At 38.0% G+C, this 26,579-nt stretch overlaps 1 protein-coding gene and 1 non-coding gene across 2 annotated transcripts in view; one reads left to right on the top strand and one right to left on the bottom strand.

Annotated features, from left to right (window-relative positions):
- LOC122491870 (ceruloplasmin-like) overlaps positions 1–17,094 on the bottom strand; it is a 35,818-nt gene extending 18,724 nt beyond the window's left edge. The window contains exons 1-13 of the mRNA XM_043595161.1: positions 16,906–17,094; positions 15,511–15,761; positions 13,865–14,077; positions 13,191–13,361; positions 12,125–12,367; positions 9,313–9,478; positions 7,402–7,532; positions 6,904–7,044; positions 6,171–6,382; positions 4,340–4,490; positions 3,493–3,705; positions 2,167–2,374; positions 1,228–1,361 (exon numbers count right to left, since the gene is read on the bottom strand). Of these exons, the coding sequence (XP_043451096.1) occupies positions 1,228–1,361; positions 2,167–2,374; positions 3,493–3,705; positions 4,340–4,490; positions 6,171–6,382; positions 6,904–7,044; positions 7,402–7,532; positions 9,313–9,478; positions 12,125–12,367; positions 13,191–13,361; positions 13,865–14,077; positions 15,511–15,761; positions 16,906–17,060 (2,389 nt within the window). The 5' untranslated portion in view covers positions 17,061–17,094. The remainder of the gene's footprint in view (positions 1–1,227; positions 1,362–2,166; positions 2,375–3,492; positions 3,706–4,339; positions 4,491–6,170; positions 6,383–6,903; positions 7,045–7,401; positions 7,533–9,312; positions 9,479–12,124; positions 12,368–13,190; positions 13,362–13,864; positions 14,078–15,510; positions 15,762–16,905) is intronic.
- Positions 17,095–25,718: 8,624 nt separating this feature from the next.
- TRNAK-CUU lies at positions 25,719–25,791 on the top strand. Its single transcript has one exon. It is a non-coding gene; the product is annotated as a tRNA-Lys (tRNA).
- Positions 25,792–26,579: the final 788 nt, after the last annotated feature.

Here is a 26,579-nt window from a genome sequence, read left to right as displayed (position 1 = left end):
CTCACAGACTGAAGATCCCTTCACTGTACTCTCACCCTTCCATCCAGGTCAAGAACTGGAGGTAGAAAATTTCTTTTAAATCTTTCTATTTAGAGCAGATTATATCAGTGACTAAAAATTCTGGTTTTGAGATGAACTAAGTGGTAAGAATTCTCTTCAAACTTGTGCTATAATTACTGAAATCAGAGCCCTGAAGATACCTGGTGGACACTAGATGGCACCTAGGGACATCCTTTCTTTGTCCCCATGGCCATCCCACTTTCTCAAACACTATGCTTGTTTTCTCTTTTCCATAAAGTTTTTTCCTTTTTTGTATAAATAATAATGGAATCTAGAGGGTCACATTATGTTATTTATCTTGATGCACTCAGCCAGAATCCTAGTGAAAACTAACAACCTGCTATTACTAAAGATAGGAGCCCACCCAATAGCAGTAGGAACTGGATAGCATAGACCTCTTTCTTGGGGTCACAAAGAGGGAGGTTCATGAGGCCAATGAGGAGCCAAGAAGAGTAATAGTTTCTATAATTGCATGTAAATCCATCTTCTCAGGGTCCCACACCAGAAAATAGCCTCCAATAGACAGTCACACAGATATCAAGACCCAAATAAAATTTGGGCATATGGAAATGTCATGTGACTTTTGGAAGTACTATGCAACATATGGAAATGTCTTTGGACATATGAAAACATCATGTGACCTCTGGAAATGCTGTGTGACTTTGGGAGATATTACATGTACATGCATTGGGATGACTTATAATTTCCTTAGCTTACCTGTCAAGGGTAGAAGAAAGGGCTGTAATTTTCCTCACTCTTGGACAGAAGATGAAACTAAATATTAACACTTTAAGTGTTTAAGTTAAACACTTAAACAAAGAAGTCCCTTCCTCACTATTGTAGGGCTTCTGGGCTTCAGTTTAGTATCAGTGAAATGATCCCTAATGCTACTTATAAGGTCTCTCTAGAATTCTTGGGTTCTCAGGGCAAGAAGTTAGGTAATCTGAAACTGACCACATTAATTTTCTATGGGTCTCTTCATTTTCTGTGAAACAGAACTTGAATCAATTTGCTTGATTAAAAAACTGCCTATCAACAAATTAGAGTTTGAATTATAGGTACTTTCCTCTGTAAAGGTGGAGGTTGACAATATCCTCACATTTGCAACAGTCTCTAGTGGCTGAAGACAAGAAGAAAAACCTGAAGACAAATCTTATGTGTCAATACCTAGTATATCCAGATGTTTTTCATCTTCACTTCTTTTTGTTTGATTCGTAAATGTGATATCATCATACTGACGGTATATGACTTTCTTGTATTTGGACCCAAGATATATTTTATCCAAATATATGTTTGTTTTGCTTTATGGAAATAGAAACAAAAACAAAAAACACACAAAGCTAGTTAATTGAACCATTAAATTAGACAAATTCTCATGTGGAAGGACTCCTTATTGAACTAGCACAACTGATTAATGTCTAGAGGCTACTTTATCATGGAAAGTAATTCTCTTTAAAAAAAAAATTAACTCTGGTAAGGTTGTTGGTTATTCACTCTGTACTTCAAAACATATTTTCAGGATGAAATTTTAGTTTTGATAAATGAATAAATAGTGTAAGTGAAAGTCAGAGAAAGAAATCAAATTTTACATACACACACACACACACACACACACACACACACACAAAATGAGAGTCTTCAGTTTGAGGTTCCCAAAAGAAGAGAGATTGACAGAAACAAATGAAGACAAAAAGAAAATCTGCCAAAGGTTAAATGTAGTTGAAGTTACGTTTATGACACCTCAATGTGGTGAGATTGGATGGTAACACGCCTGAGGAAGATTGGAAGCAAGAAGTGAAAAGAAAGACAGGAAGAAACAGAGCACAGAAAGAAGTAAGTGATGCAGATATTTAGGAGGACTTGAAGCCACTTATAATTGGAGGAATGACACACGGATAGTCTGTGAAGTTATTTGCAGTGGAACACATCCTAAGCACATGCATGCCTCACACATACCACGCACACACACCTGTCGCACACATGCACGCCATACGCACAAGGCACACCAGACAAACACACAATGCATGCACACACACGCACATGTGTGAGACAGAAAAAGTAAGGTTGGGGGACTCCAGAATGAACCCTTCCGGGTTAGGGCCATACTTCTCTCCTTGTAAATGCTGCAGTTGTTTCTCCCACTTCCTGCTGGGAGAATAATCCCACTCAGTTTCCTTGGCTGCGATATAAATGGTTTTCTCTTCCTCATACTGTGTTTGATCAGGGTTTGCCTCCGAACACTGCCTCACGTGGTATTTATGTTTCATGCCTCCTAGATAGTGCTCTGTTGTCATGCAAACCACATTAAAAGTTCCTAGAGGCAAGTAAGAAATGAGTGGGTAAAGCTCTGCGTTCAGATTTCTCTGTGAAGTCATCTTCACAGAGATGGGATATAGACCCCCAAACATAATATAGTAAAACAGACCACTTATTTGTTTTCCATTAATTTCACAGATACTTATTTATCTTGATGCCAGGCATAGTTCTAAACATCAATGAACAAAACAGTTAAAAATCCTTGTCCTTAGGGCTTATTTTGCTGGGAGGGTGGTAAGCAATAAACACAGCAGGTAACCTTGATGGAGTTGGAAGCTGATAAGAGCTATGGATTAAAGAAGAAGGCAGAACAGTGTAAAGAGGAATGAGAATCCAGGGTGAGGCAGAGAGGGGCAGGGGGGAGCTCAAGAGTGAAATTAGCATTATTCTATAGGATGATCAAGGGTCGGCCCTGACACCCCTAACAACTTTCTGATATGGGGTGACTTTTAAAAAATTTTGGGGGCGCCTGGGTGGCTCAGTAGGTTGAGCATCCGACTTCGGCTCAGGTCATGATCTTGCAGTCTGTGAGTTTGAGCCCCGCGTTGGCCTCTGTGCTGACAGCTCAGAGCCTGGAGCCTGCTTCAGATTCTGTGTCTCCCTTTCTCTGACCCTCCCCCGTTCATGCTCTGTCTCTCTGTCTCAAAAATAAACAAAAAAAAATATTATTAAAAAAAATTTTTTTTTTGCCATCAACAATCAACCTCACTGAAGTGAGAACATTTCCCTACAGAGCAAAGGCAGAGAGAAGACAGGAACAGAAGGGAGGCCTGGGAAACAAATGCACAGAAGAGTAAGAAATGGAGAATAGAATAGAATGAAAACAAGTTCAAATTCTTCAAGGCATCTTCATTGCTTTTGAGGAGTGTGGGTTGATTTTGAGGAGTGAGGAGTCTGGCGCCCAAGAAGAGAAAACTGAGAGGGGTGAAGTCTATTTTTATGTCCTGGAAAATGATATACTACTGCTCCTATAAATTAAATGGAGCAGGGGAAAGGTTTTTTAAGCATTTGTATACGTTCATTTTTTTCTGTACAAACAATATTCACTGCATGTAAAGACACCGTTTTTCAAAATTTGGACATGTTTCTGTCTGAAAGAGAATATCCACTACTTACCTAAGGAATCTGGTGTCATAGAAAGTGTCTGGGAAATGTGGGGAAACAGAGGGATGGTGTCATCCCTTGATCCTAAGGAAGTGAAGGTATTTCCTGAAAAATATATTCCATGTAAGTCTTTTTCTGATCCCACACTAAGAACATGCCATGAAATGTTGTCTCCTAAGCACATATCCAGTCCAGGCAGATTTCCGTACATATATCCATTTATGGCTACAAGACATTTGTGACAAAGAAAAGAATATTTAACTTATTGTAACTTGCCATCTCTTAAAACTCAGTGAAGGACTAATCATAAAGCAGCTCATTCATGTAAGAATCTCAAGATTGAGTTAAACCCCTTCTTTTAGACTTAAGGCAACTAATGCCAAAGAGGCGATTATTTGTCCAGTGTCATTAAGCTAATATTGAGAGCAGTTAAGATCAGAGTCTACGTCTCTAGATTCTAGACCAGTCCTTTCCCCCTATACCTGCAGTCTTCAAAAACCAACCAACCAACCAACCAACCAATCAACTAACTAACCAACTCAATAAACACTCCACCCACCTATACCACTAATTTGGCAGTAGAAAAATACATGAATTTTCTGTCTCACATCTAGTAATAGCTAAACAATATAGTGCACCAAAAAGGTATTGTTAAATATTTAGTAAATTGAATTTAACATAATCATTTTAATAGTTAATATTTTTGTGGGGAAATTAACTTTAAAAGAAACATGAAACATAGTAGCCAAAACTCTGGGGGGAAAATGTTTGTCTCTCTTAAACAATCCATAATCCTTTAGGCTCAATGAAATTAAACAACTCTTAATACATTTGTCTTATAAACTGAATGTTCCCTTACAGTGCATCTCGTTAGACTCTTGGAAGTCTGGATCCTCTTTATCCACATTTTCAGGCTCTGTAGTGAATGTTCTGATATTTTCATCTAAGAGATAGCTTTTATTTTCATCAAATATTGTGGCGAGCAGGTAAAACTCTTTGTCTTTTCCCTTCTGTGGATGAGAATAGAAAAAGGAATAGATGTGAAATATAGTCTATATACAAAGTCTAGTCAAATAGTTGATCTGTACATAGGATTTCCTATATAAAGGGATTTGCATACTTCTGAAAAAATCCACTTATGGACATTTTATATAAAGGCATGAATCCCAGTGAATGGATTTATCACAGAACTAAGAAGTTAAGAATTATCTACAGCTATTTGCATTTAAAGCTTTTTCTCTGAACTTATAAAGCACTACATCTGAACTTCATAAAATTAAACTGTGTAATCATAGATGTGTATAGTGGCTTTTCATGAGATGCTTTGTAGAAAGTAAGTAAAATGTTTTCATTTCTGAAACTTCTGAATTCTTAGCATTTATGAAGAAGTTTATGAAGTTTATGAAGAAGTCTGCATTCTTAGCATTTATGAAGAAATTAAATTTGTACACATATTTATATTTTTGTATAAATAGAAAAATTGTATGTATGGTAAGAATTATGAGACTTGAAACACTTTCATTATGTGGATGCCTATTAATATATAGTCTCATTTTTAAGTAAAATATACATTCAATTATACATATATTTATTTGGAGGGATTTATTAGGCTTTATTACCTTATAAATTATAAGAGAAGATAATACAATAAAAAATGCAGAAAAATGCAAAAACTAAATTGGATATTAGTTCACTTTGAGTGAGGAACAAGGGAAATTCATTCCTCAAGCATTTATTGAGCACCTGCTACAATGTCAGAGAGGGGCTGTGGTTGTTCCAAAAAAATTAATAAAACCTTGTTATGATTTCAAGAAAGTTATAGTCTAGTGGGACAGAAAATCCAGTAAACATAATTGCATAGATAAGTGTTCCAACAGAAACATACACAAGGAACTATGGTAACCTGCAGTGAATTAGTGCATTAGTGAATATTGTGTGAAGGGCAGGAAGAGACCTTCAGTCTGAGTTTTAAAAATGTCTCCCGTTTCAGCAGGTAAAGGAAGAGGGCAAAATCAAAGAGATGTGAATTAGACTCTCTTCCCCAGGAACTAGCAAGCTAATTTTGCAGTGGAGCCAGAATTGTGTGTGCAGGTGGCAGGGAAGGAGGCATGGATTTGGAGGGATCAACAGGGCCTCGTATGTTGACTTCTGAGGCAACAAACTATAGAATGATTTTTCGTGTGGAGACTGCTATAGCTGGATTTGGAAGGAAGGGTTGTGGAGCTAATTTGAAGCAGAATGAGAGTGGAAACAGGAGTCAGGAGGTTAAAGAAATTCAGAAAGAGGAGATGGTGCCTCAAAAAAGGCAGGGGTATTGGGAGTTTGGTGACTAATACTGAAGGTGAGAAAGGAGTTGTTGATGGAAGTCCTGGGCTGGGTGATGTCATTAACTAAGAGACAGAGTGGAGGAAAAAAGGCTGATTTACAGGAGAGAGGAGCAGGTAGTGGTTGTCCAGAGTGAGATAAAGAGTTAAAACAGTCAAGTGGAATTAGAGGTATCTGGAACATGGTAGGGTGGGTGTTCATCGGGCAGGGGAAGATACAGGTCTGGAGTTAAGAAAAGGATAGAATTGGGAGAATGAGCACACAGAAGAAATTGAAACTGTTGATTGCCACATTGCTTTTCCCCTGCAGTTCTGTCTCAGGCAACCTCTCACCAAGGCATATCCAGACATAGTTCCATGACTCACCTGTTTGCCGTCCTCTCCGAGACTTCCATTTCTGCACACAACAAGAGGCCCTACAAGGCCAGTGTTGATGTCTATTGTCATATTTACTGAGGAATAGTATAACCAAGTCAGGCAGTTGGGATCCACGGAGGTAGGACCTACATCTCTTGGAACTTCCCATGTATAGACAAATGTCATGCCAGGATTTACATGTGAGGAGGGTGGAGGGATACCTAGTAAGAAATAAATATTTGTGAAATAGGACCTAACACCAGAAGGACCCTGGTCTAGACTGTGATTTCTCTGTGAGCAAAGACTGTATCTTGCTCACCTCATAGCACCTTGGGTGGCAGCTGAAAGGTGTTAGGGATGGATTACTGCCATAAGGACACAGAGCTGTTATGATGTGAAAAGTGGGCTCATAATGATTTTAGGAAAATTTTTCTTTTCTTTTTATCTTATTTTTCAAATTTACTTGAGAGAGAGTGTGCATGCGCACGCACTTGTGTGAGTGAGCAGAAGGACAGAGAGAGAGAGAGAGTGAGAGAGAGAGAGAGAGAGAGAGAGAGAATCCCAAGCAGGCTCCATGCTCAGTGCAGAGCCTGCTGCAGGGCTCAATCTCATGACCCCAGCAGAAATCAAAAGTTCGAGGCTCAACCAACTGAGGCACCCAGGTGCCCAGGAGGAGTTTTATTTTCCAAATAACATTCTACTGCAGTATGGCTTGCTTGGACCTCCCTTGAGCTATACTTACCTCCTCCAGGTGTTTCGTAGAATGAGCCCTCGTTGCTCTTGTTGTAACGTAGTCCATGAGGATGAATGCTGAGTGGCAGGGAAGCATTGTTATAAAAAGTGATCTTGATGGTCTGTCCCACTTCTGCCTTAATGACAGGGCCTAGAAACCAACAGAATTAGTAGTTGTCCTCGGTTTTCACAAACACAATTGTCAGGTATGTTACTTGAGTAAGTTTCTTTTAGGAACAAATTAAAGAGATGATGTCATGAACCAGAAACGCTTCCAACTTCAAGAGATCTAGATGATGCAGGGTCTTTTTAGAAAGTCACTTTGGATCATATGAATATATTAATCTTATTGGATGTATAGAAACAAAAGAATATAGTTTAGAATTGCATGAATCAGAATGTATTGTTTTCATAAGGTTATAAGATGACAGCTAAAATTTCTATTTTGATTGCACAGAATATGTACAAACAGTGTTTATAACCCTGCAAACTATGAATGGAATTTTACCAAGGATTCCAAGGTGCTTTTCTCTTGCCTTCTGTGTTCGAAAGGAAGCATCTGTGTATTCACGGTAAACTATTTTTTTGTAAGATCCTCCAATTCTGGTTGGGCTTTTTTCAAAATATACCTGGGATTCACTGTGCAGAGAAAATAGATACACAAAGACCTTTCAAATTAACAGTGATCATGTGAAAAGAAAGTAAGAATCTACATATATCTGGTTTAAAGTACTTGCAATTTATTTATAGAAGCAACACGTGTTAATTTTAGAAAATTTGAAAAATGAGAAGAAATACGATGAAAATTTTTAAAATCTTCATAATCCCATTATCTACATATAATCGCTGTCAACATTTTCCATGGATTTCTTTTCAGCCTTTTTTCTATGCATGGGTATGTTTGTCTACCTGGTAGTTCACACTTTCTACTGGAATAAAAGACATTCTTTTTCAGTTAGGTAGTAACAAACACTACTTTTTAAACAACTATGTGCAGAGATGCTAGAATATTAAGATGAGAGATGTCATTCTTATTTTTAAATGTTATTATGATAAAATTAAGTTGGGTCCCCTGAGAAAAAGTATTCACTAGCAGTGAAGTAGTGACTTGTCATACTAAGACATCAGAGAATTTCATAGCCAGGACGATCAAGCAAGCTGAAAAAAAAAAAAAGAAATCTACTAATTCATACCTATTTTAGATAATATATAATGAGAGTTGGACCTAACTCTGAATCTAATTTTTTCTCTAAGCCCAGATATCTTTCTAACAATTAATATAAAATTTCCATTACACAGATTGAGTAATTTGTTGATGAGCATTTAAAATGTAACAAAAAATATTCACTTGATATAACATTCTTAGTTTTCTCAAATTTTCTGTAAGCAAGTTGGAGAAAAATAAATATAATGGGAAATATTTCTTGGTGGTTTTAGAACTTGATATTTTCTGACATATAACTCATTCAACAGAACAGAAGGGTTAAAACTCCTATAATCTTTGGGGTGCCTAGGTGGTTCAGTTGGTTGAGCATCCAACTTCAGCTCAGGTCATGATCTCGTGGTTCATGAGTTTGAGCCCCACGTCAGGCTCTGTGCTGACAGCTCAGAGCCTGGAATCTGCTTCAGATTCTGTGTCTCCCTCTTTCTCTGCCCCACTCCTGCTCATGTTCTGTCACTCTGTCTCTCAAAAATGAGTAAACCTTAAAAAAATTTTTTTAAATAAATAAAACTCCTGTAATCTTTGAATTGGTAAATATAAAAGTCAGAAAGACTTTTTGTGTACTTTTAAATGCTGATGCCACAGTAATGTATTTTGGTCTTAGTTTGGGTCATTAAAAAAGCAACTGATAATATAGTCTTAGGTGTTATTAAATAACAAATATTTATAAAATGTGACTTAAGAATGTCACAGGAAAGAATTTTTAAAAAATAATTTAAAAAAGAATTTCATTTCTTCTTTTAATTAAGAAATTAAATTCTTAATTTTAAAAGAATTAAAAAAAATAATTTCACAGGAAATTATTTAATTATGCCTTTAGACCTTAGCAAGAAAGTATAAATTATACATGGCAACTTTTTGAATCTTTGTAAAATTGTTATTGATGACATTATCCACTATGTCTCATAATTATACATAATAAATCTATTTTAAAATTTAGTGCTAAGAAAAAACAATGAGCAAGTATGTTTTACTTTGCACTGGCTGTCAAGGCACAGGCAAAATAGAGAACTATTTTGTGTAGTAGTGATCCTTCGACTCAATATTTTCTAATTACCCATATAATTATTTGTCTACTTTTATTTTATCAGTACCTTTTTATTATAAGTTACTTAAATCCTTTTTAAGAGTAGCTGGTTATGAAAAAGTTCAATTATCTTTATTTAATCATAAATATTTTAATCCCTGAATGATTACCTTCCAGCGGCTGTTAAATTTTTTTTAGTGAAGAGATTTATACCAGATGGAGCATAGTTCCAAACAATTTCTTCAGCAGCAATATAGTAACGTATAATACGTGTCCCAGTAACATCTATTGAAGGTTTGTGGCAATTCATTACATTGAAAAAGGCCTGCATGCTATCTGAAAAACAGTAAACCCAAGTAGAGAATGTTATTAAAACATTTTTCTTATTCCATATGTATTTTGTATTTTAGTCAATAATATTGAAACGTCTCCTTTTTTGAGAAACTCAAGGTATTTTACTTCCAGACTCTGTGTAAAAACCTAAAATGTATGAAGCAAGTACAAAAAGCAGGATGCAAAGATGAATGTTAGAGGAACATATATTACCAAAGAATAATAATCACCATTGGGTCAAACCCTAGAAGAAGATGGCACCTGTGTACCAAGAAGAATTTGAGAGTCTATTTGGCCAAAAACATCTTTCCTCATGGGTATAAAATTACTACCATCAGTCACGAATGAATTAGTTGATTTATTAGATTAACTAGTTGGCAGGCAGAAAGAAAATCAAGGCAGGAACATTTCCATAAAGGCATCAGTCCTGTGCTTTGATTTCAGAGCACTGTCAGTGGCAGTATAAATTAGGGTAACTTTTTGGAAGGCAATCTGACAGAATTTGTTGAAATTAAACACCTTCCAGTGTATAATTTCACTTATTGGTAGTCAACTAAGAAAAATATTTGCATATACATAAAAAGATACAAATAAAATGTGTAAATTATAAAATTGGTGATAAGCCAAAAAAGTGGAAGCAATTCAAATGCCAATCAGTAGGTAAATGGTTAAACAATTCAGGATACATTCCCAGTATGGAAAACTATACAACAATTTAAAAGAATAGGTTAGATGTATGGGGAACGTCATAGAAAAAATTTCAAGAAATGTCATAGAAAAGATTGCAAATAGTAGAAAATTATATGCAATATGAACTATTTATGTCAAACAAAACACAAAATATAGCTATGTATTTTTGTTTCTACATGTTCATATACATTATGTGAAAATGCATAGGAAACAGGTTTCCAAGTATTCGTACTCAGGGTGTAATGTCTGGGAGGGACAAGGATGGTGATGGGAGGGTTAGACTAACGGTGTGTTCTTAAATGCTCTACAAACAAAAAACACAACATTTGATCTATTTGCTAATTTTTGTGGTCTAAACACTCCCACTGTGGGCAGTCTGAAGTTACCAAGAGTTTGCCAGTTGGCTGACTTAACTCTCAGCCCTCTTGAGCTAGCACAAGCTGGCCCACATACATCACATTAGACTTTCACTCTTTCTGCCTGCTGTCTCCCACCTAATCCTCGCCCCACCTCTATCCTTCCCCTTTTTGTCCTTCCTTTCTTTCCAGCAAAAGTCTACCCATGTATCCTTGTAATTACTAATAACATAAAGTAAAATTTTAAATAAATTTTAAACACTTTTAAAAGAGTGGAGGTAAATTTTTAAAACCACACACAATTCTAGGACTCAGAAAGAGATTGATTAAACACACGAAAAGCTATAGAGTCTATCAAATCAGACAAGGAACTCTAAGAAATTTCTTCAATTGTGCTTAGGGCCAACCCTATTCTTTCAGCAGAGTTGAGGGCCAGACCTGACTTGAAGACACCGTCTGCAAAGTAAATAACTAGGAAGAGTGGGGCTGAGTGTACATTTTCACCTGAAAATGATACTCCTTTCTAAGTGAGAAAATTTTTTTTTAAATTTCTTTAAACTTTCATTTATTTTTGAGAAACAGAAAGATAGAGTGTGAGCCAGGGAGGGGCAGAGAGAGTGAGAGACACAGAATCTGAAGCAGCCTCCAGGCTCCGAGCTGTCAGCAGAGCCAGAGCCCGATGTAGGGCTCGAACTCACGAACTGTGAGATCGTGACATGAGCCGAGATCAGATGCTCAAACAACTGAGCCACCCAGGTGCCCCTCTAAGTGAGAAACTTCTAATCATTAAAGTTGATCCTTGAGTTACAGGAACTTCATGGGGTTCTCTTTCCCATAGCCCTAGGAAGGCCACAGCATATAACAAATCCTGATAAATACTTGCTGTATACTTCTTTAAGTAATTAATTGAAGCATGATGCTAACCAAAGGATGAGACTTAGAAAAAGATGGGTTTTGATCAGAGAAGTAAACCCCATTTTTGTACAAAAAAACAAAAGTGAAATTCTTCAGTTCTAATAACAACAATGTTTTTTGATTGAAAGGTAAAACAAAATATTTGCAAGATTATGTGTACAGTTTGATCCTATTTAAGAATAGAAAAGATTAATAACATCATAACTGGCCATCGTGTTATTCAATGGAGACTGTGAATGAAGAGGTAAATAAATGAAAATATGTAAGTTTCCTGAGTTCTGGGTTAGAATCATTTGATCCTACATAATTCCTGGCAATTCTTCTTATAGGGTTTTGTGCAAGTGTTTTAACTTCTTGAAACTTGTTTTCTCAACTAAAACAGACAAACAGTAATATGTGCTATGACATTCAGGCTTTTCATAAGGCTCACCAACGAATAAATACAAAACTTTTTTTTTTTTGTAAAAACAAAACAAAACATCCTAATATATCTAAAAGGGTTCGTTTTTATGGAGTTAAGTGTCAGACACCTGGGTTCCAGTTCTAATCCCTTCACCAACTTTCCAAAAGGCAATGCCATCACCTCCCTAGAAATCAGTTTCTCCATTTGGAAGATAAGGCATTCGTGGTGGGTTGTAACCTTGAAAGTTCTCTGAGCCTATATTACATAAAGGTAATAAATCCCTACCATATATCTGGCATCCCAGCTTCCATACTCCAGGGCCCTTGGCCACCATGAAGGCATCTTCCAGTGAGGCAGGGAAGACGGTGATGGTGTCCTTCCTGTGATTCCGAGATATCAGAGTTTGTCCATGCAGATAGAGGGGGTGTGTGTCCAGCACACCACCCATGCCAACAATATACCACTTGACCCTGTCCTCTGAGCACATGGTGAGATTGGGCAGATTTCCATACATGTATCCATTTATTGCTGAAAACCAACGTATACTTTATTTTACTTGATCTGTTTTTAAGTAAACTCTACTCCCAACTCAGGGCTCAAACTCACGACCCTGATTATCAAGAGTCACGTGCTCTACCAACTAAGCCAAGAAAACAAATGTGCCTTGGTCTATTACACATGGTAGATCAGGACCACATGCTGTACATTCTGCACATTTCCTCATTACACAAACCTCACCATGTCAGTGTTCTTATCATACATAATATACCAGAGGATTTGATTTATGTTTTACACACAAAGAGGCTATCAATATCTATATATCTATATATATCTATATAATCAGAAGTGTTAGAAGCACAGAGATTAGAGGAAAGAGGAGGAAGGTAAGCTGGAAGGCAGAGAGTACAGCTGAGGAGAAAAGAATAGAAAGAAGCTAAGTCCCAGAAGGAAGAGAACAAGGGTAGAGGTGACTGAGATAACGAGAGCATCTTTTCTGAAAAATCCTATGTAGAAACACATTTTCGTAAAATATCTGGTCAGTTATGTTTTTGCTCTTCCATAATATTTTATTACCTTAAAATTACATCCTTCCTATGTATTTCCCATGCACTTTTGATCAATATCAGACTATAGAAAACATATGCACCTACCTAACTTTATGCGCTACGACACTTTGCAAACCAGCAAGACTTACTAGATGACTCTTGCATATCAACCAGTGTGCCCTGGGCGAAAAACTGGAAAATGTAGACTCAACCACACAAACTTGAACAAAAGGAAATCACTAAATAGAACCACAGAAGTTAGAATTACAGGATATTATGAATAAGGAAGTTTTCTTTAATCTTACAGTGCATCTGATTGCTCTCCTGGAAGTCAGGATCACTAGTATTTACTTTGCCGGATTCAGTATACTTCTTAATGTTTTCATCGATATACCAGCTATTGTTTTCATTAGTTATAGATAACATCAAAACATAAGACCTGTCGATATTTTTTTCGGTGTCTCCATCCAGTGTGCCTGAAACATAAAGAACAACAAAACTTGCTCTTTGCAATAATTATTTTTGCTGTGAGATAAACTGGTGATTCTAACTGATTCAACTTAAAATATGAAAGTAAAATCTTGCACATCTACAGACAGAACCGTAAGGAACAAAGCATGCAAGGAATGGGCAGACAGCTTCTCATCTTCCTACTTTCTTCCACTCTGCTGATTCAACATATTTCTGTAGGAGAAAGGGGTCAGTCATTTTGTGAAAAGGTGGCACCAAGTGAAGTTTACCGGGTTTGACTACCATCTAGTGACCAACTTGCGTCACTGAACTTGAACTGAGGCCTCGGACTCACCATCGCCATCTAGTGCTCAGAGTCTGAGAGGGCAGCTTTACTTTCTCAACTGGAGAATCAAGGTCAAAGCAGGAAAAGGGAGCTCATTTGATAGAAAAATTCCACTAGGAGAGCGAGGGAGAGCCCGCTTATTCTGGTTCTATTGCTACAATGAGATTTGAAAAAATATGTTACCTCTTTTACAAGTCAGAATTGGTCCAATAAGACCGGAAGCCACATCTTTTGGAGTGTCTACATGGGAGTGGTAAATCCGTGTCACACAGTTACTGTCATTGGGGCCAGGCCCCTGTTTTTCTTCTACATACCACTTGTAGGTATATTGTGCCCCTGGCTCCAGGCGATCATCTTCCTTTTGCCAGCCCGTAGTATTATCAGGATAGAGAGCACCTAGAAAACATAATCTGCACTGTGGTCACAATAACTATTGGGCAGCACTGTTTTGAATGTGACTCATGCTTCTCTGTTAAGCCATAAATGTGTGTTAATTTGCATTTTTAGAATCAAGTGAGCATTTCTCCCCTCCTCTTTCCTGCTTCCTGTCTCTTCTTCTTTAACTGGCATCCACCTGAATGTCCAGCTTGTCCAGTTTCTAGACTAAAGTGGAATGAGGCAAGCAGCATAATTGCACACCATTATCACCATTATAATGAATTCCAGAAATATTTACTGTGCATCTACTATATGCCTAGACCTTCGATACAGAAGTCTGGGCTCCTGAGTTGCCTTCCCTATTCTCTTCACTGCAAATTAGACTTGGGACCCCAGGCATCGAGAGGCATCCATGTGTCCTCCAAGCAGTCCACTAGAGTGCAAAAGTGGCCCTTTGCATAGCTTACATTACCCTGAGCTATCACCCCAGTTCTGAATCTGGAGGCTTTCTCTTCTTTCTTTCTTCTTTTCCTAGAATTTTGCCTCAGATCTTTATCTCTTGAAGCTGGAGCCCTCATAACTATGAATAAAATTCCTCCATTCAATAGAAGATTTGGAAGCATGGTCAACTGCTCACACATTTACCCATCTTTCAAGACCCTCCTTTCTCCACGCTGAACACAAAGCCTTCTTTGTTGGCTTTTTCTTCCCTTCCTTTTTCCAGCACCATTAGGCAACTGTGAGTGTTGATGTTTGGGAGACAAGATACTGTCTGGAAAATAATGATTGCTCTTGATGCTGATGTTTTCAAGAGGCTAATCCTCATCCATTAGGAAGTGAAGTGAGGTGGGGGTAGAATAGTATTTCTGCTAACCTAACATTTGCTCATGAGTGTCTCCTACCCAAAAAAAAAAAAAAAAAAAAAAAAAATTGAACATGACCCATGCTTTCTCCATTAAGCCATGAATATAGTTAGTTTGTGTTATTATTATTAGTGAAAAGTATGTTTTCTTTCCCAGGAATTGCAGAAGAGTAGTCACTTATTCAAGATGAGAAAATGAAAAAGGATTGTCTTGGATATAAACATCAGGGGCCCCTGGGTGGCTCAGTCATTTAAGCGTCCGACTTCAGCTCAGGTCATGATCTCACGGTTCGTGAGTTCGAGCCCTGCATCAGGCTCTGTGCTGACAGCTGAGAGCCTGGAGCCTGTTTGGATTCTGTCTCCCTCTCTGTCTGCCCCTTCCCAACTGTTCCTCCCCAACTTGTGCTCTCTTTCTCTCTCAAAAAATGAATAAACATTAAAAAAAATTTTTTTAAAGACATCAAAAGTAAGAGTCTGCATTCATCCCAAACGACTCCTAGTTGATAATTACCCTGCTTTCCCTGATGTAATGGGCTCATACTTTCCATAAACAACAACTCAGAAATGTAAGGTAAGAGAATCCACTTACCTTCATTTTCTTTAGTGTAGCTGAGTCCATGAGGATGGAAACTATAGATTCTTGAAGCAAAATTTTTTACATGTACATAAATGAAGTCTCCAGTCTCTGCCTTAATTATTGGACCTAAAAATCCCAACCAGGATGGTTTTTCAATGATCGTTTGAAATGTGTCATTAGTATACTGAAAATACAAAGCTTTTTTATAAACAGATCCTATCCTGTTTGGGCCTCGTTGTAGATATACATAGGACTGAAACTCTCTGTAAAAAATAAAGAAACAAAAAGCAAGAACTTTAACATATTTTGACAGGAAAGAAAATATGTTAAATCAACTGAAACTAGAAGTAAGAAGATTTGCAGTCTGATTTTGATAGACAAAATTCAAGACACTAGAGGAAATGCTAAGGGAGTTTGAAAAAAAAAGGTACTGTAGGCAAGGAGAACGTTTGGAGTATGTGATGAAGAGATCAAATACAAATGTAGCAAGTAATATACATGGCATTTTGGTTTGAGGGACTTACCAAATTTTTTGTACTAAGCCACAAGAAGGTTTCTAACCTCACTTGAAGGGCGCTTTAGATCTTGAGCATTAGATCAATTCTTATGACTTAGAATTATTTACATGTTTAAATGGATTTGTATATTTGTTGGTAGACTTAGGGTCATTTCGCCAACAAACATGGTAAATCAGAACCCTGTCCATAACCTCTAGATTTCTTCCTCCCAATTATTTGAAAAGAGAAGTCAAGAAGACAGCTGCAATTTTTACAATCTCCATCACACCCTCCATATCAGAAGAAAAAATGTTGTTTCGTATCTTGAGCACCACACAAAGTTGATGATAATCACAGAATTAGAGATGATCCCTGAAATAATGTTCCATGATGGCAAGAGTGGTGACAATTCTAAAAGGAATAATTTCGGAGTGCCTGGGTGGCTCAGTCAGTTGAGCGTCTGACTTCGGCTCAGGTCATGATCTCACAGCTTGTGGGTTTGGCCTCGTGTCGGGCACTGTGCTGGCAGCTCAGAGTCTGGAGCCTACTTCAGATTCTGTATCTCTCTCTCTCTCTGCCCCTCACCTGCTCATGCTCTGTCTCTCTCTGTCTCTCAAAAATAAATAAAGGTTAAAAAAAATTTTAAAGGAATGATTTCTGATTTCTATCAATATCTGTCTTCCGTGCCATGCTTAGCTAAATAAATAAATAAATGCAAAAACAAAAAACAAACAAAGGAACAAAAGGAAGTGGTTCTAATAACAACAGTTTCTATAACAACAGGTTCTAATAACAACAGTGCCCGTAAAGGGTCAAACATGGGAAATTTTTCATCAGCATTTTATCAGTGAATAACAATTATCAACTTTTGTTTCTGATAGCAACTTTTCCCTGCAAAGGTATTACTTACTCATCTTCTGAAAAAGGCTTCCCATTGAGCATATTTTTACCAGTAGGAGCATAGTTCCAAGTGGTTTCTTTGATGCCTATGCTGTAGTGCCTATCTTTTGCCCAACCCGGAGAACTAACAAAAAACAGAAACATTAATGGTAAAAGGGCCTTCATTTTCAAACCCTAAGCCTGGAGAGGCTAAATGAGTGATGCCTGCCTTTCTTTTATAATCCAGGCTTTCTTCCTTTATTTGTATCCATTTACATAAATCAGGGTTGCATAAGAGTCCATCATGTGTTTCATCTACACATACGTCATTTTGGTTCTAAATGCATTTAGTTTTCATTAGTCAGGCTGGGTGAAATGTTGCACAACCAATAGAGAATACTGATTCTTGGCCAGTATTAGAGCTTGCTTGAATTACTGGGTACATAGGCTACCCAGATCATCTATCATCCCAGGACAATTGTTATCTATTCTTAAATTATAGGAATTGTCTGCAGTTTACTCTCCAGCCTCCACTTTCCCACTGTTCCAGTCCATCTATGTACCATTCCCTGATTCTTCATTATATGTTAATTTTAATAATTTGTTCCTCTAGATGCTAATTTAAATTCTTTTTCATTTAATACTTTACGTCATTCTCAAATTTCTTGAGATCGAAGACTATCCATAATCTAGCTCCCAATCTGATATTCCAAGTTCGTCTCCATAATTCGACTTCAGTATCCCTTCTCTCTGGGAAGTTGACTGAGTAGGGACACAGAGCAGCGTGGGGAGGAATACCTGAGCACCGCGATCAGACAGCTCTGAATTTGCATTTTACTTAACTCTGCCACTTACCCGCTGTGTAACCTGTGTGTAATTGTGGAGCTCAATTTCTTCACTTATCAAATGATAGTAACAATTACTTTCCCAATTAGGAAGTTGTGAAAATTAGATAAAACAGCACACATTATAGAGGACCTTGGGGACACATGAGGAACCTGGTACACAGTCAGCCTTTAGCAAATGTTATTTACCTTCTTCCTCCCCATTGTTAGAGTGGGCTTTCTGAATTCATCTGATAATATGCACACCCATTCCCCAGCCTGATAGTTCCTCCCTCCCCTTCTCCCTTCCTCGTGTTATCCAAATTTTTCCCATTTTTCAAGCCTCCTGAGATTTTACCTCCTCAGTGAAGACTGCCATGATTATTTCGGCCTATAGACACCTCTCTCTTTCTGAATTCACCAGCTACAGTGTCCAGGCCTGGTAGTTAACCACACAGTTTTGTACTGTTGTTTAAATTTTCATGTACTTTCTTTACTCCCAACAGATTATAAATTGTACAGATTTCTTCTTTTTATTCTGTATATCCTCTAGAAATGTCAAGGAATAAATGCTAAATTTTTTTGGAACAAATAAATAGAGTGCCTTTGCCACAGTTACAGTAAGTAAGGAAAGGAACAGGAGTCTTTGCCATTGATTTATGTGTCATCATATATTGGGATATCTGTTACTATTAGACCTTATTTGAGACTTTCGATTTAGAAAGCCACAATGCCTTTCAACAGTTAGAGTGGTATTCTGACTTAGGTTTATAGAAACGCACACTGAGGAATATTAAGGCATTGCAATCATATAACATGTATTATTTTGCAGCTTGCTCTTATTTCTCAACTACATGTTTGAGACACCTTTACATATCACTGCCTAGAAGTCTACTTGTTTCATTTTAAGTGCAACATGTTTTTATTATGAATGTAATTTCTTTATTTTTTAAAACATACAAGATCAAAGTATATTTTTCCTGGGTGTGCAGACTGATGTCTATACTAACTTAAGAAAGTGCCAATAAAAAGGGGGGAGGGGTACATATCAAACACACATACAGCACTGAGAAGAGATAGGATTATTATATTTATTTCTTACAAGGAGAATGCATTTCTATATTACTTGATTTTAAAAATCAAACTATTTGCATTTTTTCTTTCTTGCATTAAAAAATAATGAGGCTATAGGGGCACCGGGGTGGCTCAGTCAGTTAAGCGTCCAACTTCAACTCAGGTCATGATCTCATGGTTCAGGAGTTTGAGCCCCACATCAGTCTCTGTGCTGACAGCTCAAAGCCTGGAGCCTGCTTTAGATTCTGTATCTCCCTCTCTCTCTACCCCTCCCCCACTCATGCTCTGTCTTTCTCTCTCAAAAACAAATAAACATTAAAAAAAAAATTTTTTTTAAAGAGGCTATCAATCTTCCTCATAAGCAACAGTTGCTAAATTCTACCAAAATCAAAACTTCTATGTTGTTGTATAACAAAACTTATTCACATTTGTGAATTCTTAGGTGAGTTTTAAAAGAAAGTTGGGCTGGGACGCTTGGGCGGCTCAGTTGGTTAAGCACCTAACTTTGGCCCATGTCATGATCTCATGGCTCATGGGTTTGGGGCCCCATGTCAGCTCTGTGCTAACAGCTCAAAGCCTGGATCCTGCTTCAGATTTTGTGTCTCCCTCTCTCTCTGCCCCTGCCCTGCCTGAGCTCTGTCTCTCTCTTTCTCTTTCTCAAAAATAAGTAAACAAACATTAAAAGGAAGTTGGGTAAACAGTCCACTGCTTTGGTAGGTTTTAAGGTCACCAGAAGACATTGGAAGGAATTCAGAAAAGCTGGGCCTGGTGGGACCTCGGTGTGTGGAGAAACTGCCCATAGAAAAATCAAGAGGAAAGGATTCACAAGTGGCACCCTTTGGGAAACAGTTGAAAGGGTTGAAGAGAAGATCCAGACATGGGTCAGACACGTGGGTCTTATGAGAGAGAGGAGTTTAAGATAGGCTCTATGGTTTCAAGGAGGAAATCCATGGGTTGGAATAGTTGGTTCAGATATTTAGCTCTGGATATGGAAGAACCTTAGGACCTTCCCTGTGGTCTAGACCAGTAGCTGTGGAAGAATCTACCCATCACGTAGGGGTGGCAAGATCCCTTAAATGGGTTTTCTAATGTCTCTTTATCCTGAAATTCTGTGACTTATTTCCTCATCCTCCCAGAAACATTAATTTTATTCTGGAAGGTGGATAATAGGAGACCCATTCAGTTGACTGTTTTTTTGTTTTTTTTAACTCAGTAAGTACCCTAAGAAATGAAAAGTCTAGTGTATTCAAATCAAATAAATCTATCTCCAGTTCCCAACTCCACCATGTATTAGCTGTGTGATTTGGAATGAGTTGCATAATCATTCTGAACCCAAGTTCCCTTATCTGTAACATGAGGGTAATAATAATCAAAGTTTGGTGGTCCAGTGAGGACCTAGCTTCTAGTCTGTCAAAGAAAGTTAAACATCCTCCCCTCAGACAATGAAAATGGTGTTGGTAAATATTCTTTCTTCTTCTTCTTCTTCTTCTTCTTCTTCTTCTTCTCAACAAATGAATAGGGAAACTGGCTTCTTTTTTTTTTTGTGGTGGTAGTGGTGGTGGTTGGGTAGGGAAGAGGTTGGAAGGAGGTACTTTTTCTTAGATAATGTTATATTTTATAGATTGGCAAAATAAAAATTTCTGCCCTTCCCTTCCTGCATAGCCCTCAATATATCCGTCTTGGTACAGCAGTGTTTGAAGTTGGTAACCATTATTTGATTATATTCTTGGTTTGTATCCCAAGAACATAAGGCAACTTAACTAAGCTTTATTGAATTTGGCTCAAATGTATAAGCTCAAACACCTTGGAGGAAAATTTGGATTCCTTACTGGTTTTTCTATTCCACAGCTAAAAATAAGTCTAAGAATAAATAGAGCACATGAAAATATGCACAAGGACCTAATGATAATAGCACCTTATGTTTTAAAAGCTTTACAATATATCAAATACCTTTAAAAGTATTCTTCAAAATGTTATCTTCAAAACACTCTCCCTCAACCCAACCCTTATACCTGTTTAATACATGAAGCATCTAAAGTTCAGAGGGCCTAGTAATTTGCCACAGGATTTACACTTCCAAGTTATGGTGCCAGGCAGGGTTCAAATAGAAATCACGGGATTCCAAGTCAAATATTTCGTCCATGTGACCTTATTAATTGGCTTCAGTAGTTTAAGCATATGACTTCTACATTAATCAATAAATGCTAAGTTTTGCTCAGAATATAAAACTCTAAGTGTATCTTCCAACAAGGTAGACCAATGGGATGTAAATGATGTGGGGGCAGGATGGGGAGTTTAAAGACAATGAGGTAGATGTTAGCAACTTTTCCACCCATTTCCATTCTTTCTGTTTCTTCTCCCAATAGCCACCATTTGTTGAAAGTCACATCCTCAGTCACTTTCTAAACAGTAACTCTAATTGTGTCAGCAAATCCTGAAAGGAAAGTTGTTAGGCTCCTTGTAATTGAGAAAACTAGAACTTGGTTCTAGTAAGGAACTTACCAAAGCAAGTAGGTGTTATTGTCAAAGTTAAACCCAGCCCTTAAAGCCTAATGGATGCTCTCACTACTAACCTCCCCGCCTGGTACTCTGGGCAACTCAGGGCAACTATCAACCAGATAAGAGTTAAATAAGTAGAGCAACTGGTAGCTGGGTCAGAGAGGTACACTTAGGCTAGAGCCCTGTGTCCTTCTCAGGTTAAAAATACATAAACCACAAGCTTTCAGAGTATGGGGTAGACACCATGAGGGGCTAGACACCCACAAAATAAGGCATAGAATGAAATAGTGGGAAGATGTTGAAAATGAAGAATAAAGAGAAAAGTACATCAGACAACACTACTGTGATTATGATGGATCAAGACAAAAACAAGTCCACTCCAAAGTAATGTCTGAACACATATGAAAAACACAAACATTGCCCAAACCTTTAAAATAACCAAATATTCTCTTATCCTGGCTATAACTGACTGCTTTGTTAAGATATTGAATCATAGAATAAATACTGCATCCAATCTAGAGCAAAGCCCTGATTCCTTTTTCTTTTCTTTTCTTTTCTTTTCTTTTCTTTTCTTTTCTTTTCTTTCTTTTCTTTTCTTTTCTTTCTTTCTTTCTTTCTTTTTTTTTTTTTGAGAGTGAGAGGGCACAAGTGAGAGAGGGGCAGAGAGAGAGGGAGAGAAAGAATCTCACAAGGGACAGAGAAAGAGAGAGAGAGAGAGGAAGAGAGAGAGAGAGAAGCAAGGCTCACCTGAAGTGGGGCTCTTGTTCACCCAAAGTGGGACTCGAGCTCACCCAATATGGGACTCAAACTCATGAACCATGAAATCATGACCTGAACCGAAGTCAGATGCTTAACTGACTGAGCCACCCAGACGCCCTGCTTCCTTTTTTTTTTTTTAATGCTTATTTATTTATTCTGAGAGAGATAGAGGAGGGGAAGAGAGAGAGGGAGAGAGAGAATCCTAAGCAGGCTCCACCCTCAGCTAGGTGCAGAGCTCAATCTCAGTCGTGAGATCATGATCTGAGCTGAAATCAAGAAATGGATGCTCAACCGACTGAGCCACTTAGGTGCCCCTAAAGCCCTACTTCTTTAAACATCCCTTAAATCACCTAACACAATCCTATAAGTCCTTTGTAACACCTTCTGTCTGAGATACTCCGTGGTTCTCCATGGTATGTGTTGTCTTACATTGCAACGAGCAATAAACACAACTTATTCAATTATAGGTAAATTCCTGTGGTTTGGTTGGAGTGCATTGAGGCTAATCTCCCTTAGAAAAAAAGTCTATGACATAGCTACTATTAAAATATTATAGGGGTGCCTAGATGGCTCAGTCCATTGAGTGACCAACTTCAGCTCAGGTCATGATCTCACGGTTGGTGAGTTCAAGCCCTGTGTGGGGCTCTGTGCTGACAGCTGAGAGCCTGGAGTCTGCTTCAGATTCTGTGTCTTCTTCTCTCTGCCCCTTCCCCCCTCATGCTCTGTTTCTCTTTCGAAAATAAACATTAAGAAAAAAATTTCCAAATAAAATAAAATATTGTCAACATGACTAAAATTCAGAAATTTATGTCTCCAACCTGGACCTTTCTGCCTAATTGTTTAATACAGCACTTCTCAAACATGCAGATAAATCCCCATAAAAATCTGAAGATCTTTCAAAATGTAAATTTTGCTTCTGTAGGTCTGGGGTAGAGCTCAATATTCTGCATTTCTGTGCTGGCTCTCTGGGGATGCCAGTGCTGCAGATTCATGAACCATACTTTGAGTAACAACAACCTCATAGACATCTCGATATCAATATGCCCAAATATGAATTTCTAAGACTTTCATTTTTAGCTCCAACATGTTAAGAGCTTGGATGTCATCACTACCATCCTTACAATAAGAAACACTGGACAAACTGGAAATCAACAACTTTTCCTGAACCCATTAGAGAAGTAATGCAAGCAGGGAGATGAAAATTCTAAATAATAATAATAACAAGAAGAAGAAGAAGAAGAAGAAGAAGAAGAAAATACTAGAAATCAAAAATACTATAACAGAAATAAAAGTGCTTCTGATGCCTCATTAGACTGGACACAACCAAGGAGAGAATCAGTGAGCTTAACGATCAGTCAATAGAAACTTCCAAAACTGAAATGCAAAGAGGAAAAAGGAATGAAAACAAAAAAAACAAACAAATCACACACATACGCACAGAGAATATTCCAGGACTATGAGATAATTTTTAAATGTAACAAAATTGGAGGGCCAGAAGAAGAATGAAAGAAATGGACTAAAATAAATATTTAAAGTAATATGGACCAAGAAGTTTCCAAATTTAGTGACAGACACTACTAAGCTACAAATCCGAATGGCTCAGAAAACAAATGCTAGAATAAATACCAAAAAACAAAAACAAAACCCTATACTTAAGCATATCATACTCAATCTACAGAGAACATCTTGAAAGAACACAGAAAGAGGAAAATATCTTACCTGTAGAGAAACAAGAAGAAGAATCACAAAACTGAACCGATCTTGCTCATCCCGCGAAAACCATTTTATTCACTGCCTTCTTCATCTCAGTTCATGGCACTTGCAGCCTTCTAAGCCAGGTCAGAAACGTTGTATTCAGCCTTATCCCCTCTCCTTTTCACATTTCACATTCAGTTTGTCACCTGTTCAAAGTATACAGTAAAACCTTGGTTTGTGAGCCTAATTCATTCCAGAAACATGCTTGTAATCCAAAGCACTTGCCTATCAAAGCGAATTTCCCCATATGAAATAAAGGAAACTCAGAGGATTTATTCTACAACCCAAAAATATTCATATAAAAATGATACAATAATTTAATATAATACAAAATAAAGCAAATGCAAACGATGAAGAAAAATTAACCTGCACTTACCTTTGAAAACCTTCATGGCTGGTGTGAGGGAGACAAGAGAGAGGAGGGTTATTGTGTAGGACAACTTTCACTATCACTAACGGAATCACTGCTGTCTGTTGGCTCAATGGAATCTTTCCCTTTTCGTGCCACTTTAACAAGGAACCTATCCAATGACACTTGATTTTGCCTCCTTTTGAGGATTTCGTGTAAATGTGACATTGCATTGTTGTTAAACAGATTCATTGCTCTCACTGCTACAGCCTTATTCGGGTGATGCTTTCCTACAAAATTTTGCACTGCTTCCCACAGTTTACACATCTCCTTAATCTCATTTGAAGTGAGGGATTCCTCTGCCTTTTTCTCCCCCTCCTCTGCAGACGAGATGCAAGACGTAAACTTCTTATAAAATCTTGCAGTTTCGGCCACTCGCATACCCCGTTAACACTTCTTGATGATTTCCTTCTTAACTTCCACTGTAATCAGCTCCATCTTTTTACCTCCTTTCTTTTCAACCTTTTTCTGCATAGAGCCATTGTGTGCGTTCGCACAGATGTTGACTACAGTACAGTATTCATAAACTCTTGTCATATACTGTATTTAATGTAACTGGCAATGAGGCAGCAGAAGAAAGGGTCTACCTGCAGGCAGCCTGACCTAGAATGAAGCAAAGCCTTCCTAAGCTTACTCTTGCATGGAAAAGCAAAGGACTTTCCACAGGTGCTCTGAAGTGACAAAACAAACAAACAAACAAACAAAAACCACAAACAAACAGAAAAACACTAGTACCAGTAGTGGGCACCTTCCAATGTTCCAAAAAATCACTGATTTCTGCCAAACGCTGCAGCCTGAGACCAAGCATCTGAGCATGGGAGATGATCACCCACAATCCTGCAGCGAGAGAGAAAGAGAGAGAGAAGAATCATTGGCTCATCTGTGATCATGTGATGTTCCGTGTCACATACTACTTGTATTCCAAGACACCACGCATTTATCAAGTTAAAATGTGTTAGAAATGTTTGCTCATCTTGCGGAACACTCACAGAACAACTTAACTTGCAATCCAAGGTTTTACTTAATCTAAAATCCGGCCACTTCTCACCACCTCTCCTAACATTTCCCTGGTTCAAGCCGTTCATTGTGTCCCTCTTGGGAACTGTAACAGCCTCCAAAATAGTTTCCTGCTTCTACTCTAGCCTCCCTCCAGTCTGTTCTTAACACAGCCCGAGTGACCCTTTAAAAATATAAATTCCATCAGGTCACTCCTCTTCTCAAAGCCTTGCAATGGCTCTCCATTTCCTGCAGGATAAAATCCATAGTCCCTTCTATGACTTTCAAAGCTCCTTAAGGATTTCACCTCCTATTACCTCTTTTCTCCCACCTCCACTCTTCTCTGCTTCGCTTGCTCTGCTCTGACCAGGCTTGCTTCTTTGCTGCTCCCCAGCCTTACCAGCCACACCTGCAACAGAAGCCTCTTGCGCTGACACTTTCTCTGCCTGAATGCATCCCCTCAGGTATCCTCATAGCTCCTTTCTTCACATCCACTAGGTTTTAATTTAAGTGTCACCCTCTTGGGATGCCTGGCTGGCTCAGTTGGTAGAGCATGTGATTCTTGATCTCAAGATCATGAGTTCAAGCCTCACGTTAGGTGTGGAGCCTACTTAAAATATAAATAAATAAATGTATGTATGTATGTATGTCACCCTCTCAGTGGGGTCTACCCTGACCATATGATTTAATATCAACACCTGCTCCACCTCCCCTCTCCCCAGCACGTGGGATTTCCCCCTACTTTTCCTTTTGTCCATAGCACTTACCTTCCAATTTACTATCAAATCTTATTTATCAGGTTTGTTGTCTGCCTTTTCTTACCAAATGTAAACTCCATTAGGGCATAAATTTTTGTTGGTTTTGTTTGTTGATGTATCCTCAGCATCCAGAACAGTGTTTCGCACACAGTATGTGCCTAATGAATGTTTGTTGAGTGAATGCATTGTAGAATACCCTGAAACTGGCTTTGTGACCTGGAAAAACATTAAGAGTGACAATAATGACAATTTTGGACTGCTTTCTACATGTGTTTAGCACTTGAGGAATTTAACTCATTTAATCTCTACCACCTCAAGAGCGAGACAAGTAAAGCAGAAGGAAGAAGGTAAGACTCCCACCCAAGGTTGCACAGCCAATTAGAGACCGAGCCAGAATTTGAACACCCAGCCATTCAGGCTCCAGGGCTCAAGTTCATAAGCAACGTGCTATGCTGAAAAATCAGATTATCCTCTCTGTACTTCAAGCATTTTCCTCTTCATTACAAATTGTTGTGCCACAGTATTTTAAAGGATCCTTCCATATTCATAAAACTGTATGTCACGTTGCCTCACTGTTTTACCTACTTCACTCATGGTTTTCAGACTAAGATATAAAATAGTGACTTGAAGG

Source organism: Prionailurus bengalensis, chromosome C2, assembly GCF_016509475.1.
Source record: "Prionailurus bengalensis isolate Pbe53 chromosome C2, Fcat_Pben_1.1_paternal_pri, whole genome shotgun sequence".
NCBI classification, from domain to species: Eukaryota; Metazoa; Chordata; class Mammalia; order Carnivora; family Felidae; genus Prionailurus; species Prionailurus bengalensis.
The sequence above is the reverse complement of the archived record's forward strand: the minus strand, read 5'-3'. Positions and strand labels throughout refer to the sequence as shown.